At 40.5% G+C, this 19,426-nt stretch overlaps 1 protein-coding gene across 9 annotated transcripts in view; it reads right to left on the minus strand.

Moving 5' to 3' along the window:
- The window catches only part of rbfox3a (RNA binding fox-1 homolog 3a), an 836,552-nt gene that overhangs the window by 81,609 nt on the left and 735,517 nt on the right, over positions 1-19,426 (minus strand). For 6 of the 9 annotated variants that reach the window (XM_079660085.1, XM_079660089.1, XM_079660087.1 and 3 more), the window contains 2 exons: positions 12,165-12,419; positions 915-1,094 (listed from right to left, as the gene is read on the minus strand). In XM_079660085.1, coding sequence (XP_079516211.1) covers positions 915-1,094; positions 12,165-12,419 — 435 coding nt within the window. The remainder of the gene's footprint in view (positions 1-914; positions 1,095-12,164; positions 12,420-19,426) is intronic. The other 3 variants (XM_079660083.1, XM_079660086.1, XM_079660084.1) reach the window with 2 other exon arrangements.

Below are 19,426 nucleotides of genomic sequence, written 5' to 3' on the forward strand. Positions count from 1 at the left end.
TACATGTTTTATTTAGTTCAATTTAATATTTCTATTGGACATTTTAAGTTTTGTTTTTTATGTTTTTATTCATTTATTCTATTGAATTTTTTATAGTTTTCCTTCTAAAATGGAGCAACTGTAACACAACTTAAAATCCTTATTCATTTTATTTGTTTGAGATATTACATCACAATTAAAACTAAGGGGTTAACAGCCTATTAAATACTATCAGGGTATATGCAGGAATCCTGAAGTCAAATGTAATACATTGGCGATCCTCCTTATCTTCCAACCATTTGGAAGCAAACTTGCATTTCCCCATAACGATGTTGTTTAACAACCGGCGTAAACGGACCTTCGCGCGCTCTCAAGCAGTGAGCGTGCGATGTCCTGTTCAGATGATGTCAAATCCAACGGGATGCCATAAATAAACTACACAGAATCACACTACACACCTACGCAATGATTACATTCAGGCACACTGTATAATACAACCTCTTTGGACAATTGATATACTTATTGAAAACAAGCTACAAAATGTAATACCTTGGAAAATGCCGTTTAATACTTTTTAATAGCCTTCATTTTCGCTAAATTGATTTATCAACTTGTAATACTTTTTAAGACCCCGTGGACACCCTGACTATATACTATTATAAGTTGATACAGTTAGTTCATCTGCTCATAATTGATCTCCCATTTATGATTGACTTTGGTCATAATTCTAGTGTTGCATTTCCTTGTCATGTATCTTTCTCAGATTGCATGTGCTACTGTTCTTGACAGTAGCCTACAGGCAAGAGCAGGAGTACAGTGCTGTAAGGTGAGCGACATTCCACCTAGATATTTATGATTGCCCTGTAGTGTAGCATATCTCACTTTAATAGCATTGTGTGTGTGTGCATGTGAGTGTAGTGCAGTTGTCATCTCACCCCGAACATTTGCCGGAGGTCAGGATCTCGGAAACGGAAAGGGATGTTGGAGACGTGTAACCTCTTGGGCTGCTGCTTCTCCGACGAGTCGCTGGATTGCAGGAGAAGCTGGGAAACCTCCGTCTGTGCAGCCTCTTCTGCCTGCTGCAGGGAAACACACAGCGCGCTACGCATTAGCTCCTGTTGTGGGAGAAACAAAGTGTTGAGATAACTTAAAGAATACCCAAGTGAGAGGCAGGATGATGACTATCATTGAAATTGAGTGGCATGAAGGGAAAAAATCCTACAAAGGTGAGGATTGAAAGTGGTAAAGTGGAGGTATAGTGGAGGCCAAGTAGAGGCCCAGGAGGCCTTTAAGAGTTTCAAACACTCCTCTGTATTTTCCTGTTTAGCTTTGAATGTAAGTTCAGGGCCTTTTTTAACTGAGCTATCCCCTTTCTTTGCTCTCACTGCATTGGTGTGTGTCCTGGGAGATTAAGGAAGCTCTCTAAGATAAATAAGAAAAACATTTAACAACCTGTACATGTTTACACAGAAGCTAGTTGTGTCTAGTTCATATCTCAACAAAAGCCTTTCCTGAAGTGTAATGTAATCCTCCCTGCACACACATCCATCAAACTGAGAACACAACCTCATAGGTAATATCAGTTTAAAAAAGTTTAGCAGTACTTGTACTCTACTTTTTAACATGCAGAGATTTGATAAATACAGCTTGCATGACAACGTACAAAATATGGCACAGTCAGGGGTTGAATTAGGATTTGTTATATGGGGCCATCTTGGTTAATAACATTACAAACACATCTTTTCAAATATAGAAAAACCTTTCCATTTCAAAGTGCCATTTTCAATTAGAAAGCACCTTTTATTTCTTTGTATCATTATTAAGATCACAATTATTGATCATGCTTAATCTGGGGTACTGTAAAACTCATAGTAAAAGCAGAGAGACACCTTTACTAAGCCAGCCAAAACTAAGTTGAAAATTAAAATAAAAACACCGTGATCGCTGGCTGCTGTCTGACGATTAAGGGCTTGATTTGATATCAGCAGAACTTATTTTTGGCAGAGCATGCATTTTAAACACAAAAAACATTGTTAAAGAAGAGCAAGGCTGATGATGCAAGACAGTTGGATTTCTGGTCAAAAAGCTTGTTGGCAATATTAGTTTCTCATTTTTTCTCATATAATGACATTCATTAAAATGTAATAGCTAGTAATGAAACCATAGAGCTATATATTCATCCGACTCCCTACTTATTTATCTAAGAGTTTATTCTACTTTTGAATTCGGTTGGATGGGATGGATTAGATTGACAGGCAGATTACTGCCATGTCAGCAGTAATTTGGGTGCTATACTTGAGTGCTCCGGTACAGAGGGAGCTTAGCCTGAAGGCAAACCCAACCACTAACCAAGGATCTACATTCCAACAATGAGCTGAAATAAGTTTATTTAACAAAGTGGCCTTAGAGAAAGGGTGAAGAGCTTGAACATCTGCAAAGAGCTTAGAGTGGAACTGCAAGTCCTGCAAGAAGCCTCCCTGTAATGCAGCCAGAACCAGCTGTCAATGTCAAAGTCAATTGTTTTATGACTGAGTTTTTGGTCGGATGCCTTAAATAAGGTATATGGTCATGAAGACAGCAGAGAGCGGTGCAGGACTGAGTTCTGAAACCTGATATTGAGTTAGCATTTTAACACTTTCGGATCCCTAATCCCAAAGTCAACCATTTTTGGTGGAGATTCAATGTCTGTGGTTTATACAAGCTTGCAAGATGTTCACTTTTTGTTCTACGACAAAATAACTGTCAGTAACTCAGTAACAGTCACTTGTGAAAGCTTTTTTGTTTAAAAAAAAAATGCTAATTAGTGACTAAATAAGGCTTTTTAAACGTCATAATGCCAAATATTAGCCACCTTTAGCTTAGCGGTGGTGATGTGAAAGCATGGGACCGCGATGTAGTTAGCTATGTGGACATAATCCTGCTGAACAAAACATGTAAGTAGTTATCATAATGTGTGTTTGCCAATTATGTTATTCTCTGCAATAATCCAATTGAAAAATCCTGGTGGCTTTTTGGTGAGGCAGCCCTTGGATGCTAACTTCCAGGTTGGTCAGCACAAATGAGTCATCACTGCACCACTATATATGGTTGAATATGGATGAATGTATTATCTAAGGAAGCAACATCAGGTCCTGTGTAGTTCTGGTGCCAATACACCATAGTTGGACAATGTATGACCCACTTGTATATTTGGAACAAGCCGCAGGAACAGCACAGGGCTGTAGTGAATTGGCTGAGTTGCAACAGTGGTAAATGCAGGTCATGTGATGTATTTGGCACGAAAAATAGTTATTTCACACACACAATCAGAAGACACAGCTGTAAATCAAGGAAGAAAATATTCTGACAGTCACATACAATCTGAAATAAATGTGTAATATCACAGTGTGAGCCATTAGGTCAAACAAAAGTCCTTGTTTACAGGGGTGTTCACTGAATGTATGTCAGCAAGATTTATTACAGCCTTAACTATGGACTAACTGTCCAGTGTAGATAAAATGCTGGCTTTATCCTGCTCTGCCTCCCTTGGGCTGTTAAAGAAAATGGCTGGCCACCTGTTATAATTAAGCTAGTACAGCTAATGCTGCAGGCCAGGGATGGATAGAGAACTGGAATATATTGCTCATGTAGAAGTGCTGTTACTTTGATGTTAAAACAAAAAATAACCCTAACCCTAACATCACTAGCAATAACTAGAACAAATAACAAAAAATCCACTATTAATAAAAATAACTAGGCAATTTACTTTATAAACGTGCAACTTTAACGGCAGAATAAAGCATCACAGAGGCAATAAAAAGATGTTTAGACAATATAAACTCTGCAGCATCTACCCAATCTGCTTTATATTCAACTTCTACTCATTTAATCTCAAAGAGTAATATAACGTGTCAACTAAACCGCTTTGGTCCCACTTCACTCCTCAATTTAAAAACGTTAGAGCTTGTAGAGGCTCTGCAGCCACAGTAGGGGTTATCAAAAGCTGTAGCTAGGTCTTACACACCTAACTGAAGGTTTCTCTGTGGATTAAGAAGTTACTGCTAGATGTAAGTATCTTTGGCCAGATCTAAATCTAGTTTCATTCTTACAAGTTTATCATTTATTAATCTCTTTTTGCACTGCGACGATGCATTAAAACATGGACATGTTGCATGGATATGTCTTTGTTCTATCTAACGGAATGCTAATGTCCAGGGCATTTCATATGGCAGGACACAGCCATGGGTAAAGCAGTGACACCCTGTTCCTACTTTCACTCAAATAAAAGACTGCTGTTGCTATCAATGCTATTGATCGTTAAACTAGGCGATTCACTTTATAAAGGCTGGCAGGGGATAAGCTTGTAAAAGTCGTACGCAGCAACATTTTGTTTTTGACAACGTATTCCCTACAATTGAATTAAAACGTTACCACTGTGCTAAGGTTATACCATTGAATAACATTGCATCCTTTATAGAACTGTGATTGGCTGAGTCACACACATATTTCTGAACTGTAAATGATCAAATGAATGTCTTTTATCTGTTACATCAATTCCACAGAGGAAAAATACTGCCTTAAGAATTAAGAACATCTCTACCATCAAAGTATATCCCAATATCTTTCACCTTAAATTGTTAAGGAAAATTATTGCTAAACTGCTACTCATTGACTTGTAGTGTTTCTTCTTCATATTTTTTTAACTGTACTGGTGCAATGTTTACAGTGAGAAGCAAGCAGGAGAGAGAGCCCAAATAGTTGATGTACATAATTAATCACAGCAACATGGGGAAGTAGGGGTTGAAAATAGAAGGAATGAAAAAGAGAGATGGAGATGGAACGATGATGTCAGCTAAACCTTCCTGATCAATGAGAGAGCATTGAGAACACTAAGGGAGGGAGGGTGAGGCGCTAAGTGCTGATTGAAGAGAGAGCATTCCAAATAGAGGGATAGGAAGGCCAGGATAATGGCATTCCATCTCAAAACTCACGATCCTCCTGCAGCACTACAGCTACACTTCTACATCCACTGAACAACTGTACTACTAATTGTGTATGATTTAAACAACCTTGTTACATACACTTGATAGTTCTCACATCAAACTGAGTTAAAAACTCCATTACCATAAAACAAAATGAACATTAAAGTTTGATATTATCTACCTTAGTTCACAGTTTAAGATATGCTCATTTTCAGAATTGTATCAGTATGTAGTGTCTCTACTGTGTCTCCATCCTTTAATGTTCAGAAAGCTCTTTATTTCTCTCATACTGCCTGTGCTGCAGCACCTCTGTCTGAAACCAGAGCCCAGTCTGCTCTGATTGGTTAGCTGGCCGGCTCTGTTGTGATTGGTTAACCGCTTAGACATGTCCTCCCCTATGTAGAATTGCAGGCCAATTGAAGTGTGAGTGTAATATAGTGATGTCATTTTGTACCAGAAGTAAACAAAGGATACACACTACAGGAAAGGGGAAAACCCAAAAAGCATAATACCGCCAGAAATAAGTATAATCCCATTTCAAATATAATGCGATTTTTGCAAACTAATTGTTTTCTTTTAAATTATTAAATTATTATGCTGAAAGACATTAACTCCTCAATTGTTAAGCCACTAACGCATATCATTAATATCGCAATCAATCAAGGGAGTTTTCCCAATCAATGGAAGCCTGCTGTTGTGGTCCCGTTATTCAAAGGTGGGGACCCTCTCATTACATCCAACTATAGGCCCATCAGTATCTTACCCATAGTATCCAAGGTATTTGAGAAATTGATTGCCAATCAAATCATCAATCATCTTAACAACAGCTTCTTTCCACTGCATCCAATGCAGTTTGGATTCAGGGCTAATCACTCAACAGAAACAGCTACATGCTTCTTAGTGGAGAAAGTTAAGGCAGCAATGGACAGGGGTGGGGTTGTGGGGGCCATGTTCCTTGACTTACGGAAAGCTTTTGACACTGTTAATCACAACATTATTGCAAAAAATACTCAACCTGCATTTTTCTATAGAAGTCACCAACCTCTTTAATTCATATATTTCATCCCGCTCCCAATGTGTTCAAATTTAGAACCATAAGTCTAGTGCACTATGTTTGTCAACTGGAGTACCGCAGGGCTCTGTATTGGGCCCAATCCTGTTTAGTATGTACATAAATGATCTGCCTTCTGTGTGTGGAGAATGTGATGTATTAATGTATGCTGATGATACAGTTGTTTTTACTCATGGCAAAACCGCAGAAGAGGCTGCTACCAAGGTCACTGATGTGTTGGAGAATAGTACATCCTGGCTTAACAATAATTGTTTGCAACCAAATATCTCAAAGACAGTGTGTATGTTCTTCTCCAAGGGCCAAAGCATTATAACAAAACAAGATGTTTTATTTTCTGGAAGGAGAATTCAGGTTGTCTCGGAGTACAAGTACTTAGAACTACATATTGACACAAACCTCAGTTTCAAAACCCATATCAAAAAGGTCGGCAATAAAGTAAAGTTCAATCTGTCAAATTACAGATACATTAGAAACTTCCTATCATCTGCAGCAGCTAAGCTATACCTTCACTCAATGGTCCTCTCCCACATCAACTACTGTCTGATAAACTGGTCTAATGCACACTCTACAGCTCTAAAACCACTGGAATCACTGTCTAAACAATCACTCAAAACACTAGACAAAAAGCCATTCCGGTATCATCATTGTCACATTGTTAAAAAATATAATCTGTTCAGCTGGTTATTAATCTCATCTCATAGCTTACAAAAACATCTGCTTAGTTTATAAGATCACTCGTGGGTTGGCTCCTCCTCCTCTGGCTGGCTTCATCAGCCTAAAGTCCACCTCAACCAGGGTTACTAGAGGTGTGGCTAGGGGAGACTGCACAATCCCATTTAGGAAAAGCGCATTCAGCCAGGCTGTCTTTTCATTCCACGCATCCCATCAATGGAATTCAATACCACAACCAATAAGAGAATCCTCATCCTACTACACATTCAAGCACAGTATTAAAAAGTGGCTCATTGAAAACCAACAGTGTCAGCACTGATGTGTGGGTATTTGCAAATGTTTTATTTATTTATTTATTATCATGACTTGCTCTTATCTGTATTCAGTGATGTCATCTATTGTAAAGATGTACAATGGTATAACAATGTTGTGGTATTTTTATTATTGCTTTTAGGATGTCTATCACCATCTGGCAAAGGGACTATCGATGAAAACTAGCCTTTTGGCTGATTCGAGTACTTTTACATGTTTTTAATATGTTGATTAATGTACACTTTCCCTTGTTTTAAATAAATAAATTCAATTCAATTCAATTCAATTATTATTATGTTGTCATAATACCATACATAGTTTTTAATATATCTATATTTCCTGTACATTTTATTCTATATTTTTCTTACAATGTATCTTCTTTAACTGTATTTAAATGCAACATATACACCAAGGCAAATTCCTCCTAAATGTAAACCTACTTGGTTGTTTCCGATTTCTGAAAAGTTCCCCTAAATCTTGTTCAGTGACTTCAGTCTACAATAAAACATACATCAATTTGCATTACAATGTTATTTACATGGTAAATCCATTACACTGTATGCAACCTAATCCTGTTCAAATGAGCCAATGTGTCACAAAAAAATCCGTACATATGTATTGATCCCTGTTCCACTGAAATCTCCCATTCATTGTGTGTGTTAGCACATGAGGCTGTAGCCTTTCATTAAGCTTAGCAAGGTATGGAAGTGAGCGGCTTTAGTGCTGTAAGCCTTCTTCTTCCTTAGTCAAAGAGCTGAAATCCCTCTCTGTGCTTCTTTCTCTCCCACTGGTCCTCATGCCTCCACCATCCATGGAGTGTAAGCAGCCAGGCAGGAAGAAGAAATAATTACATGAACATTATCATACACAAGCAGCCCGAGCGTCCCCCACTGTCACCACGGAAACAGTGCGGAGCAGTACAGTATGTGTGTCTATTTGTGTGTGAGGAGGGAAGCTGTACAGAACTAATCTGCCCAACCATGCCTCCCTTATACTACACACCCACCCACCCACCCACCCACCCACACACACACACACCCACACACACACACACACACACACACACACACACACACACACACACACACACACACACACACACACACACACACACACACACACACACACACACACACACACACACACACACACACACACACACACACACACACACACACACACACACACACACACACACACACACACACACACACACACACACACACACACACACACACACACACACACACACACACACACGTATAGGGTGATGTAGCTCCAGGCAGCCTAAACAGCGTGGAACACCTTTCCTAGATTACACGGTGGATATCCCATATGTGTCGTTACTGTGTTTTTCTGTGAACATGTGCATATAACTGTGTGTGTGTGTGTGTGTGTGTGTGTGTGTGTGTGTGTGTGTGTGTGTGTGTGTGTGTGTGTGTGTGTGTGACTAGCTGAGCTCAGCAGTGCCCCTTCCCGGGCCTATAATGGAAGCTATCAGATAGGATTGCTGCCAGACAGGTAGATTACACACGGTTAGACTGCTACATAGCTTTCTCTCACCAGGGATTAAACAAACACACACACACACCCACACACCCACACACCCACACACACCCACACACACACACACACACACACACACACACACACACACACACACACACACAGACAGACACACACAGACACGCGCGCGCACACACACACACACACACACACACACACACACACACACACACACACACACACACACACACACACACACACACACACACACACACACACACACACACACACACACACACACACACACACACACACACACACACACACACACACACACACACACACACACACACACACACACACACACACACACCGACAGTTGCCGTACTACAAATAAATGCAGTTTATACTTCCGAGGGCAATAACATTGAAAAAGCTGATAATGTGGAGAATTCAGGTCAAGATCTTTCCATAGAGGCTAATATTAGTGGTTGGTAAATAGTTTCAACCTGATATATTGGTTTGACAGCATACTGTATTTTGTACAGTAAATGTGGTAAGTGCCTTTAAGGCCGCAATGAACGTGTATATGGTGTATTTTCCTTTATTCTGCAGTAACTAGCCTCTTGACAGTAACGGCCCGTCCACACTACAGGTATCAAAAAATCTTGAAGCTGGGCGTGTATGAGGCTTGGCGATTTCTCGCGCCCAAGGCGACCAACAACCAATCAAGAATCTCCCGCCTGCCCCCGGCATACAAAGCAAAAAAAAGCCCGCTTCTTCAACGAAGTAAACTGGATATAAACTCCCCAAACAGTTGAAAACCTACCAGTTTCACCAACTGTCTCTGCCACCTCCTGCCATGCCTGGTTCCTCCGGTTTGGGTCCCGGTAGGTGAACAGAGTACAGTCATACAGGACTGGGACACTTGCCACGGCAATGATTAATTTATCCTCCATTTTATGACATATGGAAAATAGTCAAGACCTGCGGTATCAGCATACACGCGGTTTGATTGGCTAGCGCTTGTACTGGCGGGAATTGCATAAACGGGATTTGATTGGCTGATGCCAAGCATCGAGCCTCAAAAGTTGAACATGTGTCTGCTTATCCACATACTGAACATTGTTCAACTTTTGATGCCGATAGATGCTCGTGATGCTTGCAAAGCTATGCCATGCTCCCCACAATGCAGTTCGGCGAAGATTAAAAATCTTCTACGTCATCCCATTCAAGTGAATGGGCGAAGCGTTGAAAGCATTTTTCGATGCCTGTAGTGTAGACGGGCCGTAACAGTTACAGCTTGTGACAAACTCTCCACAGTGACAGTAAAACACTCCCAGTAATGCTGACTGTACCGTGCCTTCTTCTCTCGCTGGACTCCCCCACACTGTCATCACTGTCTATACTCTCCCATGTCCTCCCAGCATGCTCCACTCTTATTGGCCGTGACAGCTTGAAGGCTCCTCAACAAGAGACAAGTAGTGGTGCAGTTAACTATAGTGTGGACATCCTCACCATTCCCTATGTGCATTCTCTGTGTGTGTGTGTGTTTGCAGCTCTTTGTTGGAAAGAAGCATACAATTTGGTTGATATGTAACATGCAGCCACCAATGTGTCCCTGCTGTGTGTATAAGTATGTGCATGTTTACTTTGTGCATGCATTTCTGCATTTGCTTGATGTTAAAATAGAAATAATTTAAACTCAAGTCTAATTGTCTCTATATTTTGGATCTCTTTTTCTATTTAGCATTTTTCCGCTTTATAAGAAAGCTGAGGGTGGGTTACATTACTGTACGTTTTTTCTGTCAAGGAAATCGTAGCATTAGATGTATTTTTGAAATGTCCTAATATAATCTTCATGTAACATTTAGGATTTTTCATTTCATTTTTAATCTTAGCTTTTACATGGAAGTGAAATGCTTTATAAAACTGCTGATACTGCTTCTATTTTGTTTGCCTGAGGGTGGCAGGATGTTGTAAAACGACTCTATGAAACAGTGACCAACAGGTGACCTAATTGTTTTATGGCAGATAGATGAAGTGATCTGCTTTTATGAGGAGCACCAGCAACAGGAATATTTTTTATGGCTTTGTTTGTACCACTGAATGAAGCTCAATGTCACTGTAGGCTGCTCACTCTCTATGAGGGACGCCATGCACACAGAGTATAGAAAGATATTTTAATGTGTGCAATAGTCTCACCACTCGCTGGACAAAAACGATTCACTTATAGGGAGTTTGGTGCTGCACATTATTATCTATTTAGATAAATATGCAGGGTTGCGCTAACTGAAGGTGTTCAGTTAACGGGGAGAAACTCCCTCCGGAGTAAACACAGGGATTTTAGCCTTTGCAGACCATTTACATGCATACAAACCTATATAACACAATACAGGAAAGGGAAACCCCCAATATCCTAATAGGGACCCTTTAATTAGCATGGAAGGCAGACTATATGGCACTACATCTAAGTATATCCACTGTAAGGGTGCATTCAAAGGCACTGCATCGTGTTTTCACAACAATTAGTGCATTGAATTTTCTCCAATTAAAGGCATCAATATGTTTTCTCCCATAAAAGTATTACATAGTACTATATTGGGAACTCCAACATTAACCATCAGATACCTTTGCCAAGTTCTCTGTAATGGTAGAACACACTAAAGGGCACTTTATCATATTTTCTCTGCTGGCATGGAACCCTTAAGGGCCATTTATCATGTTTTATCTACAAGAAGGCCGACCTAAAAAAGTGTTTCCCAACTACATCGCATCGAAAGATTGGTTTGTGGGACCCTTCTGTATGGTGTGCATTGACCTGCTTAAGTGTCAAGTTGAAAACCAAAACAACTTTTATTACAGTTCAGGGAATTTCCTTTTTTTGCAGTAACTATGTCTCTTGTAGTACACAGTGAGCTCCTAAGCCAGGTGTGTGTGCATGTTGTGTTCCACATTCCATGATGAGACTCAATGCTACATTGTTTTAATGGTTGTTTGTCTGAGTTGTCTTCCTTTTTACTGGAGCACATATGGAATATGACAGAGAAGCATGGGGATTGGGTAAAGTGCAGTGGACATTCAGAGGGTCACCGCCTACGGCATTTTCCGACCACTTAGCCAGTGATCCAGACCTGCTGGACCAAACACCCCAAGAGGAGATGGAAGAGAGTAGAAATGGTGGCTTAGCTAACCTAGCTGGGACCAAAGGCTATTTCACTAACCGGCCCGTTCATGGACGATATCTGGTCAAAAGAAAATATGACCAAGGATTCTGTGGTTAGATCTTGGCATTGCGAATTATGTTGTTAAACTTCGGAGGAGTTAGTGTTGGACTCCAGGGAAATAAGAGGAGGCGGACTTTGTGTTTGAATCAATGATGCTTGGAGGGGAAAGGTCAAAGTTTTACTGATGTAAATGTTTTAATGTTACTCTACTACTTCTTATGCTTATGTCCTGTTCCGTCAAGCCATGTTTTTGTGGGTAACGTAATGGACTAATCTCTAACTCTATTTAATTGATTTGTGTCCTTTATTCCAAAAGGGCACAATATTGTCAAACATGGAGGGTCCAAGGAAATCCTTTACATTGAAAGAAAATACACCAAAAAACACTTCATTGCACATGTTTCATAAAGACATTTGTATAAAGTGTGGACTCACCGTTACTGTGTTGGCTGTGAGGTTGGGGGTGTTGCTGTCGTTTCCCGGCTGTTCGCTCTGTGAGTGTGTCGGCGTGTACAGTGTCAGGGCGTGCTCGTTCACCGTGCTGGGTCCTGTGTAGTCTGCCGGGGGGTGGGGGTGGGCGTGGGGCGTGGCGTATTCAGTGGGGATCCCGTTCTGTGGTGGGGGGGGGTACTGGGCTGGGGGGAAGGGTTGGGCCATGGCTTCAGGGGGAGCTGGGGCCTCTTGGTTACCCTGCACAGATAGATGGAGGAAAACAGCAAACCAGTGGGTTAGTAATGTTGTAATATCTAGTTTATTTATCTGAGTTGAGGTGCATACTGTAGGGCAAAATCTATCTAGTCAATTACCAAAGCAGAATGCTGTTTCTACAGTTAGATAAATACTGGCTTTGATACTCATACAGTGAACCTCACAGTTTGATAGCGACCTGAAGCAACCTTTTCAAGCCAACATGACACATAAAACTGTCCCTCAAAGTTTCTATTATAGATTTTCGATCTTAGTATAAATTAAACATGTGTGTGCTTATCCACATACTGGAGTGAATAATGGCAGGTTTGGTTTCTGAAATGGCTTTCAATCAAAAGCCGGCAGAATTCTACTCCCAGTTGGTTTACCAATCCCATATTCATTCTATTGATAAAGATTGCATAAGGAACGCAGGAAAACCTTCTTAAAAGAAGAAATAGTGTATGCCTTTTTTTAGTGTTGTTATTTATTTTATGATCATTTTTAGTGTGACAAATTGATAAATGTTTGTGATAGTTAGTCTTTACACTGTTCTAACATAGTTTACAAGTGTGTGTTTTACATTAATCAGGAAGGTAAAATAACTGTTGTCTCACTACAATATAAATAAAGTGTGTATTTTTTGAAATTATGTTAATTGTCTGATTCCCTTTAGGTTTCCTTTTTCTACATTCAGGGACAACTAGAGAGGCCTAAGTTACCAACATTTATGCTGATTTGAACCTTTCTCATTGATGACCAAAGCTTGCTCGTTGATGTTAACAGTTGCTTTATGTTGGTATATGAGACAGACAAAGCAGTGACACAAGAATAATGGAGACAAAGTGACTCTCTGTACCTTATCACTATCACTGAGCTAGAATAAATGTCAGGATTTCATGGCCAAACCATGGCTGTTAAAAGACTGGGAGATGAAACAGCAAATCTTCAAAACACCAGTCTGTCCATCAATAAGCTCCAAAAAAGATTATCAAATAAAAACACACCATGTGATCATGTCTGAGGGAGAACGAGAACACATCCTTTGTTCATGGCAAGAGAAAGAATATCGGCTTTATTTGTCTAACAGAAGTCTGTTTGATCACGATCATAAACCACCTCACCCACGAGGTTCTCTCTCGGTAGATCTTCCCCAAACACACAAACATTTACACAGCATAGAGAACGACAAACACAGAGACCAAAGGAAAGTGATGCAAATGACATCCCATATAGAGATGAGAAAGATCAATTAACTGATACTCCTTTGATGACAACCTCTGTTTTGAAAATCATGTTTCTAATAAGACTTGACATTTATTCCTCCCATCTCCATTTTTCTCCATTTATTCCTGGCTTGCTTCAGTTGCTGTGATTCCTTTTCCCTCCCCTCTTGAGGTGAGTATCCTGCTCTTTCACCCCTGTCCTGGCTTCTAATTTACATGCCTGTCAAATAATCATCTCCTCTAAAAGATGATGATGAATCCATTTGGCACCCTGTTTTTTCCGCACTGCTCAAAATCTTGTTGAAAAGGCTTAAAAATTGGAAAAATCAATCACTGCAACTTTTTTGAGGCGGGATAAAGGTCTGACCTTAGCTGTTTCCAATAGTGCGATTGAAGTTGGCGATTCCTATGCATGGAGATTGATGGTGTTGGGCATAATAAAGCAGTTTGCCGATGACTGTAGCTACATCGTTCCTGGCTCACAGACGTCTCAGACTCCCCAGGCAGAGAGGCATTATGCTCAATTTAGAGTTTACTTAGGCTCACTTCACGTAAATGAAGAAAAATATAAATCTCCAGCAGCAAACGAGTCAAGTCATCAATAATGAAACGGGACCTTGTTGCGCTCATTGGATTTGGAAACGATTAATGATTTTTAAAGGCTTTGTGATGTCCTAACAGTCGGAGTGAACACTCGTTTCACCCACACAAATATACAGCTCTATTTAAGCTTTAGTGGCAATTTATACCTTTACTTATTTGATATTAAATGTCCTTTATGTCAGTTCTGATTGTGCACATTTTTATGATCTAACCTCTTAGGCCTACTTTCTATCAAAAGTGAATTGCCATGCACTGTAGACTTAGAGCACTTTATTACTTCTTCCTGTTCTTATCATTTTATTCTTATTTTTTAGTGTTATCAGAATCAACTGATATACATTGTGTTTACAAGTTCATTTACTTAAAGACATATTTATTGCGCATTTCCACTGCAGCGCGTAGCAAGGTTTAAGCGGGCCGTGCCAAACCCGGTCCCGTTTTTTTTTGCTTTTCCACTAGGGGTAGTTCCGGCTCAGGGCTACTTTTTCACCTTTTTTCTGGCCCTCCAAAATCGATGGTCTTACCGGGCCAACAACCGGGCCGAATATGCTAAACTAGTGACGTACACACTCTCAACTGCTGAATGGTCAGAGAGAATCGCTGGCAAGGGGGCTACAACTACAACACAATGAACATATTTGACCGTGATTTAATTGTAATACACGTTTCAAAATGATGCCAAAGTAACAACATACTGATACCGGTTAGTAAAAACCATGAATTAATGCTTTGACAAGTCTGCAGACAGAAGGCAGGCGAAAAACCTTTTAAAATGCGTGTTTTCTGAATGGAGATCGGCTAAGCTAACGTTGTATATGCTCCGATCGTCCACACTCACAACTTCCGCCTACAGACGTAAATAAACCAGCGACTGTATTCACCATGACACAGACAGTCTGTGGTTTGTACTTGTATAACTTTTGTCTAGTTTCTGAACAGATATGAGGAGCTGGGAGCTTGAATGCTAACAGCTAACTGCTGATGTTGTTTTTATGTGGTTCGCATTGAAGATGACGTCATGGCTCCGCCTACACTGCGTTACTATAGTTCCTAAACTGTAATGGAAACGCAGCATAAAGTGAGCCTGGCCTACAGAGGCCTAACTATACCGTACAAAGCCGTGCGAGGCCCTGCGGTGGAAATGCGCCATTAGAAGAGAAACTAAGGCCTGTTTAAAGTAAAAAATAAACACATGTTTTTTCATGACTTTACTTTGTCTAAGTTGTGAAATGGATGGTTTGATTTTCCTCATAACCAAAGATAGTGAAAATGTAGGTTTCATCAAAGGGGATTGGATCTGACTTATTTGTAAAATATCTGTAAACAAGCATCCATTTCATAACTTAAAAGGTTTTCTGTTACTGATTAAGTCTGTTCACATTTTATTTTCCATTAACCAGTCTTTTAACATTGCCAGAGCCCATCCTGTGTTCCTTTTAGTGTGTACTTTCTGTCTGTCTTCTTCTGCTGTTCTGTTAAGTGTTTACTTCCTGTCTGTTAATGTTTCATTCCTGCTGTTTTCTATGGTGTCCAGTGCTCTTGCTTTTAACCTGACAACTAATGTTTGTTGTACACAGAAGATGTTAAATTGATCAGACTTCTTTCTGCGGATTGATATGACTGCACAAAGTCCCTTGATCAGAACCTCCTCTTTAGCAACGGTCTGCTAACGAAAATAGCTCACATCTGAAATGTCCAAAACTCCTCTAATATGAAAATATGACATATTTTGAACTCTTTTTTCATTTCTGTCCCTTCTCATGATGTTTGTTAAACCCAGCTAAAAGCAGAAATACTAGATATTCTTTCAAATCCAACCTCAATTTTAAAAATGAAGTATATCTCATAGTTGATCAAGGTTGTATTATAAAGGTTCAGACATCATTCTAAAGTTCCAGCAGCTCTCTTATTCCCGGTTATAACCCGGTGTAGCCCTGATTTCTCTTATTGTTAATCTCAGAGTGTGTGCAGGGTGGAGCTCTGGCCTGGGGCGAGTCTCGCACCACTAAAACAAGGAGCCTCATCGATAGGCCTCCCTGCCTCGCAGCATCGATAAAGACCTGAGCTGATATATGGCCCCACCTGGTCAATACACACACTGGATACAAGCACACACACCATCGAAAACAAAGACAGTCAAGTTAAATAATGGCGGTGGGAGCTGCAGGGAAGTTTTTGTTTTAATATGCCTAAATCATGAGCTGGTGTGTGACACATCTCCGACACACACACAGTTATGCTCACACGCCAAGCTGGAGCAGAGGAGGAGGGAGAGAGGGAGTCAGAGAGAGAGCCAGAGGCAGAAGGAGGGAGAGAGGGAGTGTTAAAGTCAGTGAACTTCCATCATCCATCAAAGTGACTGAGGCGCTGACACCCTGAGACATCCCCAGATCCTTGTCGACAAATTGCGCTGGTAAATGATTTCTCCTATCAGCTAAATCATACTATCCATCCCTCTCTCCCCACATCCCTCCATCTATCCCTCTGCATCATCCACACGCCTCTCTCCTTCTCCCTCCCCCCTCTTTACCTCATTGAGTTTATTTCCCGTTGGCTCAATAGAGCGCCATGCTTGATGTCTGATGGACTCCGACTCTCACACACAGACACCCAAACACACACACCTACATCTAGTTGGACTGCGTTTGTTACAAGTTAAAGCTATGTCAAGACATCTTTGATTAAAATAGGTTATTGATATTTTACCTGCAACATTAACTGTAAAAAAACATGATTTAAGAGGCGCTGGATTCTTTTAATGCTGTTATCACATGATTATATCAGTATTTCATTTCTTAAATATCACATTTATCTCAAAACTAGTAGGGGCAACCAGTGCCTTTATTTAAGTGATAGACAGAAGGGATGACTTGGGGCAAATGGTCCCAGACCAGATTGAGACCTGGGTCCTCCAAATGGGGACCAAGCCCCAGAACATGGGCTGTGCGCTCAACCAACTGATCTATATGGTGGCCAAGTGTAATCAATTACAGCAGGGAGTTTGTCAATGCAGACAGAAAACAGCTAAAAAACACCAATTATCACATTTAGTAAAGACTGCTGTGGTCAACAAGAAAATGAATAGAAATGTGCAAAAATAACAAACAATGCTTAGGATGAACATAAAGTACACCCCTTGTTTTGTATATCTACGGCATTTCAGAAAGCAAATGCCCTATTTTGTTCTTAAAATATAAAGACCTGTTGAATATGCATCAGCATGAACAATCAAACATGTTCTTGAGGTGCAAAGAGGTCTGCAAAGGAACTGAGTAAACAGCTGATAGTCAAAACACCTGTGTGACGACATTCATGGTGAATGTTCACAATCTATCATAACAACAGATTCATGTAACTAAATGCACAGTCCAGCAACTTGTATAACATCATTCAAAAATCACATTGTGTAATAAGTGAGTGTCCACTTTCAAAATCTAACTTATGACTCAGATATGGTGAAAGGTTTACTTTGGATAAATTGACCTGTAACTTTAAACAGAGGAGCATGTTGGCTAATTTACCGATGGCTGTGAATGTATCAATGTGAGAGAATGTTACCCCCAAAACAGGTCCATTCAATGCAGGGTGATTACAAAGACACACATGCACGCACGCACGCACACATCCAGTTATGTCTAATATCGATTACCTTCTCTTCAGCTATTTTCCAAAGTAGCCCGGGGCTTCTCTCCACCCCTACTAACCATTACCCAAGCTCTACGCTGGGCCGAGGCGCTTAAGAACCCCCCCCCCCCTGGAGCTACATCACCCTATACGTGTGTGTGTGTGTGTGTGTGTGTGTGTGTGTGTGTGTGTGTGTGTGTGTGTGTGTGTGTGTGTGTGTGTGTGTGTGTGTGTGTGTGTGTGTGTGTGTGTGTAGGGTGCAATACATTGTACTGATCGTAGATAAAGAGTGGAGTTGGAAGATGTGATACGGTTGAATGAAGTCAATTCGGAGCACAGACGTCTCTTAATTAACATGCACAAATACTACTTTTTGCATATGTGTGTGTGTGTGTGTGTGTGTGTGTGTGTGTGTGTGTGTGTGTGTGTGTGTGTGTGTGTGTGTGTGTGTGTGTGTGTGTGTGTGTGTGTGTGTGTGTTGTCCAGCTGGTGTGAAAGGTGCCTGGGTCCTGTTCACTCCCATCACCACAGCTTTATTGTTCCAGGTTGACAGAGACAACTAATGAAGTTTCAGGCCGAGAGCCAGTGAGATCAGCCAGGGACATGCAAACACACACACACACACACACACACACACACACACACACACACACACACACACACACACACACACACACACACACACACACACACACACACACACACACACACACACACACACACACACACACACACACACACACACACACACACACACACACACACAGATGTTAAAGCACTACCAAAAGAGAAGCGTCCCAACATATAAGAAAGTAATTGGAACATACACCTACATACACATTCTCAGAAACACTGCAGTTCTTTTGGCTTATGCAGCTTCTTTTTTTTGGCCAGACTGTGTAAACATGCCAGAATCTTGCTGCTTTAGGGGGCGATTAATATTGATGTGCACTGCAGACAGAAAAGAGGACAGAGGGGAAGAGAATAAATGGAGGGAGAGAAAGATCGGAGGGAAGGAGAGGGAGCACTCTCCTGAAACACTGCAGACATGTTAGTAAACAAAAAGTAACATTGTTGGCCGAGCTAGATCCCACTTTAATTAGCTTTAACACGTTCGCTCACACAAAGGGAGCAGAAAAGAGACAGAGGAGCGTTTGAGTATATTCCAAACAGTCCAACAGCTATTGCATTACAAAGGTATTTTATTTCATGTGCCTTGAACATAATGGATGTGATTGAGTTTGCTCGATATCCTAATAATCTTATGATAATGACAATACCGGGATTTTGACAGATGCTCCACCAGCTCTTAACATGCGATCTCACCATATCATGGACACCTACGGTGGCCAACAGGTGCAAACATATGGGCTCAGAACAGTCTCATAATACACACATGCACACAGAAGGATTCACACGTGTGTTTTTCAATGCACACACAAATGTGTTCCGTTTCATATACATGTAAATACAATCCAAATACAGAAAATAGTTTTAAAGATGTATTTTTGATCCTCACATATTTGTTTTCCGTTTAAATCCCCTGAACCTGCAAAG

Source organism: Notothenia rossii, assembly GCF_949606895.1.
Source record: "Notothenia rossii genome assembly, chromosome: 11".
Taxonomy (NCBI): Eukaryota; Metazoa; Chordata; class Actinopteri; order Perciformes; family Nototheniidae; genus Notothenia; species Notothenia rossii.